The following is a 14,875-nucleotide window of genomic DNA, read 5'->3' on the forward strand; positions in this document are numbered from 1 at the left end:
TTGGATAAAGGTCCCAGTACTGAGTCTAGGCACCCAGTACTGGATTACAAAAGTAACGAGAACGTACCGTACCTGTAACCTGCATTTTCTTCCATAGGGAATCATTGGTTGTTTTCTCTGAAATATTTTCTAAGTGTCAACTTTTAAAATAGCTAAATATTAGTTAAAAATCATTACAGTATTTAAGTCGACTTTCATCACTTGATTCTGAGAACTGACCCAGGACTGAATCTAGGATCCAGGCCTGGAATTACAAAAGTAACCTAAAAAGTAATCTGTTGCAAATAACTTGAATTTATCATTGAGCTCAATGTATTGTTGTGTTTAGAAATAGAATTGCCTACTGCAACTACTTGTAACTTTTTACTAAAGCCTATTGCATATAGAAAAGTATTTATATGAAACATCTCCTGTCGAGAAAGTATATTTTAATTCCAAGTGTTGGTTCTAAAATAAAACAAGCATATATTTTTTTATATATAAAACATTGGCCTAGAGTTCAGTTATTGAGTGTGTGGAACCATTTGCTGACTGAGTGTGTACAACAAAGGCTTTACACTGTCCTCTGATACTGCCTTACTGCTCGTCCAAGCTACCACTTTAGAGAGTAAGGTTATATCTAACTTTAACTTCTGTTAAACCCTTGGGGTCTGTGGACTCTGTACACCCTGTACCTATTAAGGAACAGTATATACAGAGCCACTTTCTCACAATCGTCTACACCCCATCTGGGGCATTGGACGCTTTTATAGCGGTACATTATACCCAGTCTCCTGGGAGTGAGGTAGGTCCTATGCAGGAAGTGAAATTGCTGACATCAGAATCTGGCATTTCCAGAAACTCAGATAGGGTATTCTAGTGTCAATTCCCATTCTTTGTCAGTTATCGCTTGCCACAAGACTTGAGTCCATTTGTCTCAAAGGGAATGCAGGTGCCCCTCTTAATCCTCGTGCAGAGTCCGGTTGATTAGGGTGACTGCTTTCCTCCCATTGCCCAAAGTCTCAGTGTGGGAAGTGTGCCGCTCCCCTGGCTAAGAGGTTACTGTTGGGCCCCTCATGTTAGGGATGATCCCTACTAATCTTCTGTATGCCAGGTAGAGGCCAGGTGGGCTCCATCTTGAGCTCCATGTGTTTCCATGATCTTCCCATAAGTTTCAGTTGTCAATTTTCATATATAGTGACAACCCATATTGTTCCCATACTGATGGCCCAGCGGTGGACCTCCCCCCCGTCCCCCAGTAACACTCTCAATGGGATGTTTGATGATTGTCCCCGATGATCGCGACGGCCCCTGTGTATCCATCCCCAGCTCAGTGTCATGGCTGCTACTAGAACTGGCAAGTCTTTCCTTACTGTTTACCAGGGATAGTAGGAGACACAGTTTCTCCTCTCGGCTTTTATTCGGTCATGCTCACTTCTTGAACCTTTCTAATTATAACTTGAAACAAGTGCCATGCAGATCAGCTAAAGATCGCAGGTACCTAAACCCACTAAGGCAGTGGTTCCCAACCTGTGGTCTGGGGATCCCTGGGGGTCCGCGAAGCCTCCTTGCAGGGTCCATGACTACTTAGAAAATTAAATAATATGAACAGATTAATAAAGTGTATATAAATGAAGAAGCAAACTGGACAATTGAAAATTTTGAAACATACTGTAAATGTGAAGGAATTTGAAATTGGAGGATAAAAATGTAATTAGTATCCTCAGATTGATTTGTGGGAGCAGTGCAGGTGCATCAAACGGAATACAGTATGTACGATGAGTGGCCTCGATTGAATTTAGAAAAGCTCCAACATTACTATAAATATTTTTGTATTTTATTTATATGTGTTTGAGAATTAAATAAAGTGTGTCCTTTGTGAATTTGTTTGATGAATTATTTTTTTGTATGAATTATTTTTTGTATTTTTTGTGTATTGTTTTGCGGTTAAAATCATTGACAATGCTTAGACCAGGGTCCCCGGCTTCCAGTAATGACTCAGCAGGGGGTCCCGGATTCCAATAATGATTCAGCGGGGGTCCCTGGATTCCAGTAATGATTAAGTGGGAGTCCACAGAAGGTTGCGAACCACTGCACTAATTAAGGTACGGCCTTTTGGTATTGCACAGCCTGTCAGTATCTTTGCCAAAAAATTCAGAACAGGGTACCAGAAATAACCCAGGTATTTACTGGTAATTATCATTACTCCGATTCATAGTCTTCCTCGTCACAGTACTAAGTTCCCCCACCTCACCCGCCTGATTATATAGCCATCAGGTATCTTTTTTGAGTTGCTTTGTATAACAAGAAGTATTACGTCTGCCTTTCGCTTTTGAGTGTGAGTCACAGGGCTGTGGTTTAAGTAAGGAACCATCTACAAAAGATTAACTCTTAGACTTGTAAACAGATTTGCCTGTGGTGCAAAACGAGGGTTGTATTGTAAAGACTGGAATGAGGAATACCGACAAGGAGGAAATACACTTCGACCATTCTCTTTCTTGTTCTCTCTCCTTCGCTTGTCCTCCATACCTACATGGATGTATGCATATTGTCAACTGTTCTTTAGATTATGTTTACTGATCTTAACTATGTTCAATGCAATTTGGAACTACAAAATGTAAAGTGTTGCTGACTCCTGAAATTATACAGAATTAAAATCATAAGCTTCGAAATCACCTTCTCGGTCTCAGTCTCCTTGGTAGAGAAGTTGCCTTGCATTTCACCCCAGAGCTCAAACAAGCTAATAACAGCAGCATTATTGGATTATGCATCCCTTGGAGACAGGTATTTACAGTGATAACTCTACCTTAAACAAAAGCAGCTCAACTAGGGGTTTAATTTCCTTGAGCCCATGTTATGGGGATTTTTCAATAGAGTGCTTAATAGAGATGAGAGTATGGAAACAATGGCAGGGGAAGCTGTTGGGATTGTAGAGAGAGGAAAGGCCACGGTTATCACCCACACTGCCCACACACCTTGTCCAGAGAGCAACCAGCCCCACCACCATTCACCCGCACATTAAGACAAGCAGATGCTTGAAAAACAAACTTAGTGGCAACACTGTAGTGCTGTTTGCAACCTTTACGTTTACTTGATGCACATAGCAATCCGTGGCTGATCTTCAACTAAAATCGGATCAGGCCATCAGCCTCAGACCCACTGGCCCTACCTTAGTGACCCGCTGGGTTCACAGCTGGAATCGAAGAGGGAAAAGACCAGAGAGGTAGGATCCCAGAGGGTTGAAGAGATTATGGCCCTGTCTACATTTGGCCACCATGTCCATTCGTAGATCACTGACGTCTTACTAGGGCTAGGCAAATTTTTTTGTTATGTAAGATAACTCTTGCTGTATTCAATTGTGCTGAGTTTCATATATAACAAAAAAATTCCCTTTGCCCTTGCTGTGCTTTTTCACATACCTTTCATCAACCGGAACCTGATTTGAGCATACAACCTCTCAAGGAAACTGTGAAATCGATGTATGCTTTGGCCAAGAGACATTTTCTGCTGAAACCAGTTTCCCACCAGTATCTCATGTGACTTTTGTAAGCACTGTATGCCTTGGTGTATAATGTTCATGCAAACAACCTGCAAAATGCAGTTCACATAATGAGTGGAATTTTCGTAAAAAAATGTTCAAGAATAAAATGAGTGATTTCACCCACTCAATACTTCTTCCATCCCGTATGACATCTGAGGCGAGTGATGTCAACCATACCCTTTGTACTAAATCACATTGTATGTGATGCAGGCATAAGAGGAAAGGAGGCAGCTGTGAACCCACCGTTTCAGAGTAATCACCAATTCTGACCAATAGATATTTTACATAATTACTGTGCAAGTGATGGAGTAATAATAATAATAGTGATAATGAGACAACAAGAGGTCAGATTATGCACTCAAGACAAGTAAATAGTCAATGTCCTCAGAGGGTTGTGTTCACCTTAACGTTCCCTGAAGCATCGTCCACCATCCTCTGCTGTGCGGCCAGCTCTGGCCGGGCATAAAGCTCGGTGACATCAAATTTAACTTGATCCACCTTGGCTACAAGAGAGAAGAACAGAGCATATTTAGCCAGGCGTTAGGAAGCATGAATTGGACAAGTATAAAAACTAGACAGTGTGTCTGTTGGGTACATAGTGGCTACTTTCATATGACTACCCCTAGTTTGTGTTCTCTACCTTGTGAGGTATTACGCTAAAAGAATGCATGATGACTATCTGAGAGGCTGACCTAAATCTGTAGGACACAGAATGCCGACATGTGCTCTGATTTCCTTCTACCGTTTATTTTTATTAGTCATTGAACCGCGCTTTGTACAGTCTGTTGCTTTTTTAGATTGTGCCTGGTGGTGGCCTCCATGGGCTACCAAATACTGAAATAAACCCCCCTTGGTCTCCTGTCTGGATTATTGTAACATGTTGTATCTGAGTACTACACAAAGCAATCTACAAAAGCTCCAAAGAGTACAAAATGCCGCAGCTAGGCTGCTTCCGAATATTCCTAGGCACTCATCAATCCACAGGAGCAACACTCATGGTGGTCCCTAGTGGGGAGAGAGCACGGATGGGAGGTTGCTCTTTCAGTTTTCTAGCGGCGCAGCAGTGGAACGCCCTCCCAGCGAACTGAGACAGGAACAGTTGGATATGGTCTTTCGGGAAAAAACGTAAAACTGGGTTTTTCAGATAAATCTAAAATCTCAGTGTAGTTGTAGCTCTGGCTATCTTAGGGCAGGAATCCTAGCGCGGGGACACTCCACATGGAGTAGCCAGGCCCTTTTTAAAATTGTTAACAGAACATAAAACATTTCTGGGATAAGCAAAAGAGGCAAGTCATTTAAGGGTGCTTAATGAAGACATTCAGAGTGGAGCACAGCACTGGTTGTAGGCTTGTATGTGCCATGCCCACAGCTTTTCACATCTAGAACAAGAGACGGGTATTTCTGTTGCTGATAACAGAGCACTACCTCCTGCCACAAACATCATTCCCAAAGATGAACTGTCATCGGTAATGTGGCTGAGGAAAGGGACTATATGGAAAGCGGTATCTCCATGACAAAAATACTGCAATCACTACATCAATCCAGTCAATAACACAAGGTAAGTATGTTGTAGGTAAATAAGGAGATAAGAATAGTAAATGTATACTTACCTTGTTGATGCTGAGGCAGACGCTGTAGTGGATGCAATATTTTTTTATACATCAGTATTATTGCCTTTGATTTAGTGTCATACAACTGACACCAGAAAAACACTGCCAATAGTTTCTTTATCAAGTCCTCTAACTATTTATTCTTGGTAGTTAAGTGATTCATTTTGTACATTTTTTCTCTTCATATTTTTTTTCCGGGAGTTTTAAATAGCGCAAACTTGACCCGAAGGTATCAGAGCACTTTACATGAGCACCAAATGCGTTACAGACGGACACATTCATATTTGTTAGGCACGGGGAGATTATGTGATTTGCCTAGAATCACAGGATGTTGAGCGTCCCTGCTAAGACTCAAACCCAGTTCCCCAGCTTTGAGGTTGACCGCTCTAGCCATGAGGCCACATCCTATCCCTTGGGAAGGGATCCAGATGAAACATGCCTGATCTTTGTTGATGTGGTGTTTGAGGCTACCATCTTGCAATCTGCAGGACTGCATCTAGGAGTTTTTGCTATAAGTCAAATCAACAGTACTATTTTTTTGCAAACTCAGATGGTAGTATTACAATTATTAGTGTATTAAACTGTAGAGTGAAAAGTAACTTTGTTGTCCAGGTTTGAGTGTTATCTGTCTGATCAACACAAACATGAAAACAAAAACTGACAGAGCTCAAGAAAACATGGTTCCATTTATCAAACAAGACGATGTATCTTCCTCACCTATCTTGCCGACGTTGAAGGTTTTGCCGATCCCTTGAGTTTCTCCAACATCAGTCCACTTCTGGAAGAGCTGCTTGAACATGGCCGACTCGGCTCCGTCATTTACAACTTCCACATTGGTGGTGGCTGGATAGCCCTTCGCTTTAATAAAACCCTTTGAAAAAAACACAAAATCATGCCTTAGGCAGATCACATTTATTGTGTTCCTGGTCATATTGAGAAACTAGAACCAAGTGCACCAGCTTCAACTCTACAGATCTTCTTATGCTCAACTTGATGCCCCCATCCACACATGTGGCTACATCGGGTAAAATATCTGATTAAGTTGTTTTCAATGAACAACCATTTTCCAATGTTTACAATTTGGAGGTGCTACATTTTTTTTTAAAACATCTCCACGGTACATTTTGCAATACACACTGGAAAATCAGATCTGTCCCGTTCCAGTTATATTGATCCTTTACTTCGTTTGTGACTGAACTGCATCTGGAGGGTGAATGAGAACACGGGTAAAGTAATGAAGCAATGAAGGCTTAGCCTGCTGCAGAGTGCCAAAGTGTCCTCTTCAAGAACAGCCTCAGCATTCCTCTCTGTCCTGTTGCCAGGCAACGTGCACTGCAGGCAGGGGAGCGCGACCTACATCAGATTACCATGGAAGGATATTGAAACTCTAGGGAATTAGCCTACGCCAGTCAATATCTCCCTTCAACACAGCAGCGGATTATAGCTCCCTTACCTCACCCCAAAAGACTAAAGTGTGGTTCGCCGTCAGCAGCCTGTAGTGCCGTAAGGGCATAGGGCTGGGGTTGGAGCCTAGGTATGGCCATGCAAAGATGGCAGGACAAACCATACAGTAGCAGGGTTTAGAAGGCAGAAAAATAATAGACTAGGGTCGGGTCGCTGGAAAAGTGGTCTCAGCGTGGTGAGTAAGCCTGGGCGAAGCACTACGCTACGCTCGCGTAGTTTGCGAAGTTCGCGCTACTTCGCACTACGCGAACTGCACGTAGCACAGTGCGAACACGCGTATCGTAGTGTTGCGTAGTGCTGCGGTCATTTTTTGCTTGCTCGCGGTCCTCAACGTCAAGTTGGCGACCGCGAGCAAGCAAAATTACATCCCGGCGAGACTTTTTCCTTGTTCGCGATCAGCAACTGCAAGTTGGCGATCGCGAGCATGGAAAATAAACCTCCTGGCGAGATTCCCAACGCGAGGAGGTCAGGTTTCTCATTGCGAGTGGTCGCGTATGCTCGCGACCGCTCGCGATGAGAAACTACCAATTCGCGTTGAGAAAGCTAAAGCTTGAGTAAAAATCTTCTCGAGCAGCAGAAAACTACAGCTCGCACTGTGCAAGATGCCATTTTCAATGATTGCACAGTGCTGGTTGCTTGTCCGCACTGTGCAATCATTGAAAACAACATCTTGCACAGTGCGAACGTGTTACTACGCAGTTCGCGAAGTGCTACGCGTAGTGCGAACTTCACTTTGCGTAGCTTCGCGAAGTGCTACTTCGCGAACTACGCCCACCCTTAGTGGTGAGGGAGATGGGATGAGCAAAGGCCAGAGGAAAGCTGATGTGGCAAATATTATTATCTGATTTTATAGAGCTCATTGTGACCCAGGAACAGTGCACAGATGCTAATATTAGATAGTGATTTTAAGTAATTTATTTTAAGGGGGTATTTATCTTAAGTGGAGAGGTTCTGTCCATACCAGGCTGAGGAAACTTGCAAACCTCAATAGCCCATTGCACCTGAAAAGTTCACAGTGGCCTTAGGGAATGGATGGAATTCTGGAGGTTGCAGCTTGAATGATAGTGCAAAGAGGAAGTGCTGAAGCTCTGAGACACACCACTAGCCTGTCACTGGGTGTGGAAACTGAAACAGAAAAAGGGCTGGAAAGGACAATTGCATCACTTCCTGTACCATGGAAGAGTGGCTCCTCTTCCAAGCTGGCTGAAGCATCGTTTTGCATAAAACAGGGTCGGCACACCATACTCACTCATAGGGACGTACTCTGCAACATGAAGCACACCAGAAGAAGTGTCCTTTTGCATCAGCCTACAGGTTATGGGATGAGCTACGTTACATCTTGCTCCAGGTTCGCTTTTTAACTGCACTACCAATGCTTAGCTAATGGATTTAGTGTCATTATGCTGTAGTATTAAAAAAAAGATTTCGGGAGGAATGGGTTCAGGCTTGGCTATTTAATGGCAAAACTAAGAGTGAAATGGCACTTTTGATTGGAAATACACATTGAGAGCAGACACTCTACAGGTCAAAATACCACAGAAAGTGAGGAGGAACAGAATACCTTAACAGTTCATGGGTTTCTCAATGAGATTGTAAGAATTTGAACAATACATTGAGGGGGAAGGTGCTGAAGGGAAGGATGGTGCTTGCTTTGTTAGAGCAATATAGAAACATTCTGTTACATTTGAGCATGGGGCAGTATCACCTTAGACAAGTCATCTCACACGGATAAAAGCATAGATACTGGTGGCATATGAGGAGCACAAGGCCAATTTAGGGTGGCCGTGGGAAATATCAAGCAGGCAATATCGAATTACTAGAATATCATAGCCAAATTATCGAGGGCAGTAATATCGAGGCGCAAGCCTACTAGGTATGTTTGTTTACTATATTTAGCTCCAGTTAGATGTACCTCGGCGATATTTAAAGTATGCAGATGTGTTTCCTGTACAATTAGGACATATTACTCATTAACTTTAACTTCCCTGTCGTTAGCCATTGCTTACCACTGCCCTGCTGAGCGCTCCCTTCTTTTCTTCTTTTGTAGAATTCTTTCCTCTCCAAACAAAGATCTTCACACCTCCTTGGTCTAGAATGTGGCAGTCCTGCAGAAAGGCAAGAGAAACACCAACATGACACCCTCTTTATAGCTGCTCGTGGCCCGATAGGTCACAGAAGACATCTACCAGAAAAACGAGGAAGCCTTGCATAAATCATAAACAAAGGCTCTAACAGTGCACACAGGAACTTTCTCAATCATGATCTGAACACAAACTTGTACCGTAAGAGACCGCGCAACTTAGTTAGGAAGCCAATGTCTTCTAAGGAAGGCCTGCCATTGGGTAAGAAAGCGTGTTGGAATCTTTGTGAAATGAACAGTCTAATGTTGCACATGTTGCGTCATTTATTCTGATAATATAATGGGTGAAGCATTGTGAAGGGTAGAGGGGGGGAGTATGTTCACCATTGCTGAAAGCAGGAAGTTAAACGTTTGCAGTTATAAGGAGCTAAGTTAGTTCAGGATGTAGATACATTGGTGGGTAGGATGGTTGGAGTAAATGTGGGGGGTATATAACGGTGTATGTAGGAAAAATGCTTTAGGAAAATTGGTGTATAGTGAGGACAGTAGTTTTGTAAGGCGAATGGCCTATGGCTGGCAAAGGTTTCTGATATGTACCTGTTTTAATAAAGCATCATTTTCCACACTATTAATGAGTCAGTGGTCCTGTCTGTACCCTCTAACCCAGTCACTACTGTGCAGTGGGCGCTCTCAAGTAAGGATGAGCAAACAATTACAAACTCCTATTAACCCTAAAATACATCGACGCAGAGTTTTTGACCTTTTGCTTTGTTTCCAGAAGGGAATGGAAGTTGGAGCTGGTGCTTAGACCCTAACTCCTTTCTTCGCTTCTGTTCTATCGACTCCTCTTTTCTGAGATTTAGTTAGGCCTACAACTGTCTCTGTCAACCACATTCATTTGTATTCACACTCCCACCAATCATGTTCCTTAGGTCGTTAGCTCTGACCTCTGTTTTGAGAAGAATAAAAATGAAAAGGGAGAGAAGATGAAATTTCTTACAGCAAAAAGAAGACAAACTTACAAAGAGTCTGAATCAGTGGTCGTGCACATTCAGATTAGTCCACATTGTTTCACCAAACTCTTATTTTACTAATGGTATTTGTTTGAAAATAGCTCACCTATTCCAATACAGTGTTAATAACGTAATCATGTAATGTATTACACACTTGCTTTCCTTTTTAGGTGGTGCCTGGGCAGCGCATGCGCTGCTCTGAGAGGCATGCTGTATTCAAGTATGGACTTGAAACGCCACCCACTCTCTGTCCATATTTTTCATTGGCTTGTGTCATTGTCCTTTGTAAATGCTGGCTTCTGATTTGTTAATAGGCTTGTTAGTCCCTCCTTAGTACCGCCTTGTCTTCATTTGTAACCTCCCATGAGGACTGACCCTTTTACTTCTGTTGTTACACAACATGTCTTATTTAGTCTGTAAGCACTACTATCTTTAATGAGTTTCTCCTACTGCAGGCATGACATGTTTTTCTGCAACATTCAGCGTGCCATGTGCACTTTCACTTTCCAAGCAGCCCGGGACAATGGCGGACGCCTTTTTGAAGTGAAATTGGGCTTGCATTAACAAGAGTTTGTGTTGTTGGCATTGTAAATGACAATGCCTTTTATTTATGTGTTAATTATCAAAACAGATAAATAAAAGGCATTGTCATTTACAATGCCAATATCTTAAGCTCTGGCAAATGCAAGACCTATTGCATTGCAAATGCTTGTTATCTAAAGAACTCACTTCTGTATTTTTGTCTGCATTGGTTCAGTAGAGAGCTGCACTCTTAGAACCAAATCTGTAAATCAGCATGGGATCACATAGTTGTTATTCGGCCTGGTTGTTATATGCGGGCAAGCACTTGTTTGCACGGCTTTCTAAGTGTATCTCTGTCCTTATGTGGTTACCAAAGAGGAGGAATGCCAGTGGGAAGAGAAGTTTTATTATCGGAGACTACAGTAAGATAATTATGCCGTCCTCCAATTTCTGATATGTCAAACAACCGGAGGAGACATTTTATAATTAGTGTTTAATGATGAGGGTTCATTAGCTCCGAAAAATTAAGAATTGTAGGGGCAGTTATATTGACAAGCCGCCACCAAACTATTTTCAATCAAATTAGAATCTCAAACATTCACTAACCAAAGATAAATTATCCTCCTTTGTTTTCAATGCACACACATCATCATTGGACTCTGCCATTACCTCATGCTGCAGCAGGTCCTGTGTCAAGGGTTTGGTGGCAATCTCCTGTACAACCAAGTCACCATCTTTTTCATAAACACTGGAGGGAAATAAAATCCAAAAATAAATACAGGATGTTTTGAAAATTCAGAGCACATGCATCGAGACCAAGAATATGCAGGGCTCTTTTTACAGTTGAAAATTGTCCTGGAAAATTACTTTGTAGCTAAAGGAGCATATCACCAAATCAGACTTCTCAGAGGTATTAAGCCCCTCATCACAGCAGTCAAAATTATTGACAGGACTATGGAAACTTCCTTTTGTCTGGCATCCGGAATGTCCACATTATTCCTTAAAGACAGCCCTCAAAGCCGAGGTTAGACTAACTTCAGGAACTAGCAGACTTAATCTTCCCGACGGCCCCAGCGCCGGAATGCCTTCGGGTAGCTGTTCGTGCTTTACAAATACTGGATCTTACATTTACATGACCATATTACCCAGTCCTAATCTTCCTAAGTTTGCTGCCCATAGGGGCGAGTAGCATTTTTCAACTAGCCTACTTAGTACAAAATTCCTTACTCATAGGCTCACCAATATATCTTGCTGGGAAACCGGTCATCTCAGATGAATCACAATCACTCCAATGAGCCACCTCTCTACGCCTGGAAATCCTTATCTTCTAAAAGTAAAAAACCCCAAAGCAATTGTTTTCAGGATGATGCTCCAGATGTTTTTCTCATCTCTATCAGGTCCATACCTCCTCACAAATCTTTTAAGAGGTAAATTAAAATCTACCTCTTGTACACCATTTCCAAGAAACACCATCCATGTGAAGATACCCGAAACTGCATCTCCCATCGTACCTTCCTTTCCAAAGTTTTAGACTTATCTGATCAGAACTATACTTGACAGCCTTTGACTCGCAACAATTGAGCTCTACATCTGGCTACTCCATACTATCTAGACATCTGTATACGTATCTATGTTAAACGTTCGTATAATCAGAACAATGTTGTTTATACCTTTGTAGATCCAACCCACCACATAAAGTACTCTCCCACCCAAAAGGGTCTAGTTCGGGCTACAGAAGAAAACAAATACTAAACTGCAGTTTTGCCTAATTGTAGCCTTCAATATTCATGGTGGGCTTTTTCTCTACATTACAAGAATTGTGATCTTGTCCATGGTTGTGTGTGTGGAGGGTGGTTGGTTACAAATGCCCTCTCCCTGTATACTAACATGACTCTGATATTGAATCTGTTCCCTGGCAATTAAGGTTTATATAACTCAATGTACTGTCAGATAAATATCATTATTATCAACAGTTTGAGTGGTTTATTAATTCATCAATTCACGATATTAGCTGTAATTAGCTGTTAGTGAATACATTTTGTCAGAACCTTAAATTCAACCTGCCGCAGGGCTATAGTGGCGAGACGCCCCGAGCTATGTATACAACCAGTTTATCAATATTTTATCCAAGTATTGATTTGTTCTAGCCAACTTTAAATTGCATTAACATTGATTTTAGTACTGATGCATCTTCAAACACAATGGGTAAATGGCATCTGTACTTTTTAAAATTAAACAAAGAGTCAGAATATGTTACTTTTTTAAATGACCTTGAAGAACAAAAGCCAATGCTTTAAGATCTCAGTGAGTCACAGGTATCACTTATTGCACCGGGCACAGGGATTTGTTTATGCATTTTATAGCAGTTTCCGCATAAATCCAAATGTTGATTTGAAGTTCATATCACCAAATGGTGACTTAAAGAAGCACCGATTAACGTACCCAAGTGGGTTAATGCACCTACTGCCACGTTTTTTTACATTGTAGGTCACACGTTTGCAGCCAAGAGGGTTGGTTCAACCTATAAAGTTTAAGGCATTAATACAATGTGTACCGAACTGGTCTGACTACAGTACTGTAATTCAATCGTTGATAAGCACAGTCTCACTCTGAAGGGGGTACTGCATGAAGGTTTCTATTAACTTTGACAATGCCATTGCTTCGGTTTTGCAAATGGGTAATACAGTTCTTTAGGAAAGGCCCATTTTTTTTTCGTGTGACATAATTTCAATCCCCTTGCCTTGCTGATTTAGCGTGCAACTTGAATATTTAAAAAAAGCTCTAAAATGTGCAATTTTTTATTACTTTTTCGTTTAAGGCAACAGCATTTTCAGTCACTCAACAAGAAGATAAACTATCCGCTGTTGTCTAATGCTCTTACATTTTTGCCAGACCAGTTAATGAGCCGAAGGATTCTGTTTAGAGGCATCGGTATTATCCCATAATAAAAAAGAAAGACATGGAACGCACCTTCCAGCCAGAATCAAATTAGTAAAGCATTCCAAAACACTTCAGAGGTTACTGCACCAGCAGTACACTTATACATATGCAAAATTCAGTCGGTCTAGTGGAATATTTGCCCTAGCGAGAGACCTCTGTCCTCAAAGATAATAGCAGGTCACACACCATTTAGCTATTTCCCATAATGGCCATCAGAGCTCTGGTCATACTTTGCAGCTCTCCACCCACAGGACACTTTAACAAAGCACAGTCCATTCCAAGGTGTATGGCAAAAGACAGACTGCATTATTTTGATCTCAGCTCTCCATCCATGTACCATGGTAGCTACCTTTCTGTTCCCATGGCAGCCAACCACTGGAAGAGTGCAGTGAAAAATGTGAGAAACCTGGGAGTCATTTTTCGACTCAGACTAGAATCAAATTCAAAGCGCTTTTCACCAATGCACAACATTTTCTGGAAACAGGTTCCTGCACACGTGCAGACAGTGGCTACATAGTACATGACTGAAAACTTTAGAATGCTCTTCTCTAGGCTTAAGAGCCCAGCCATGGCACTTTTTTTTCTGTAAAAAATTTAATTGTTAAGGCAAATACTCCAAAAGGAGGCTCCAAGATCCAGGAAAGAGTATTTTCGAAACTCCTACAGTAGAATGCTGATACAAACTATATCCAGTGTTTAAGTGACACCCATCCCCACTAACATTCCCTTGGTGATCAGTAGGACAAGACAGTGCTTAATTTGAGGCTGTGGTTTCCGGTGCTCGGCACCGGCACTTAATTGTCAACACCGGCGCTTGTGACAGTCTGCCACAAAGTGGCGTTGTCTGGCTAATTTAGAGATTACCACAACAACAGTTAATTATTAATTCAATATACAATAAACATGACTATTACCTGCAGCCCAAGCCATTTTTGTATCTTTGGGGGCCTGAAATAGTCTGAAATGTCAGACTTGTAGGAGTGTGATGGTTAGTAGTGGTGTTGTTACTATCATTGGCAGTAGAGCAGTGACAATGTGTGGTGCAAGCTGCAGTGGACTCCTGGTGAGAGCCCTGACACTTATTCATTTTACAAAGCAAGCACTGGGACACCAAAGCACAACCCTGACCATGCTAATCATCTGTAGTAGCATACAACCATCAACTAATACCCTCCACCACCATGACTGATTTTATTGCATGGCTGTCCAAAATGGCCGAAAAACAGCACGTTGAAGAGATAAAAAATACACTAAAGAAAAAATGCATAACTAAGTAAGCGAATGTGCCATGCATTTGTTGCATGCTACGTGACATGTTAGGATATGGTATAGGTATGTAAACACCCAGCAGTAGTAACCATACTTTCATTTATGAATCAACACTGACATTAAATACCCTAGACCAGTGCTTAATTTGAACTGATGGTTTCCAGTGCTCGTCACAAGCACTTAATTATTAGCACTGGTACCTACGACAGTCCGCCACATGGTGGTTCGGTTTTTTTAATTCAGAGATGAGCTCAACAATTGTTGTTTATTAATTCAATGTACATTAAGAACGACGAATACTTGCTGCCACAGCCAATTTTATTTTAACTCTGGGGACCTGAAAATGTCAGAATTGTCCCACTTGTAGGAGTGTGACTTATTAGCTATGCTGTTACTGTAATTGACAGTGTCAATAGGCAGTGCAAGCGGAAGCGATCTGCTGACTAGAGCCCTGGCA

General features: G+C 41.8%; 1 protein-coding gene across 1 annotated transcript in view; it reads right to left on the minus strand.

Annotated features, from left to right (window-relative positions):
* Window positions 1–14,875, minus strand: part of LOC146796348 (villin-1-like) — a 289,009-nt gene that overhangs the window by 100,259 nt on the left and 173,875 nt on the right. The window contains exons 8-11 of the mRNA XM_085628872.1: window positions 10,879–10,957; window positions 8,601–8,699; window positions 5,848–6,001; window positions 3,923–4,023 (exon numbers count right to left, since the gene is read on the minus strand). Coding sequence (XP_085484998.1) covers window positions 3,923–4,023; window positions 5,848–6,001; window positions 8,601–8,699; window positions 10,879–10,957 — 433 coding nt within the window. The remainder of the gene's footprint in view (window positions 1–3,922; window positions 4,024–5,847; window positions 6,002–8,600; window positions 8,700–10,878; window positions 10,958–14,875) is intronic.

Source organism: Triturus cristatus, chromosome 10 (genome assembly GCF_964204655.1).
Source record: "Triturus cristatus chromosome 10, aTriCri1.1, whole genome shotgun sequence".
Lineage (NCBI taxonomy): Eukaryota > Metazoa > Chordata > Amphibia > Caudata > Salamandridae > Triturus > Triturus cristatus.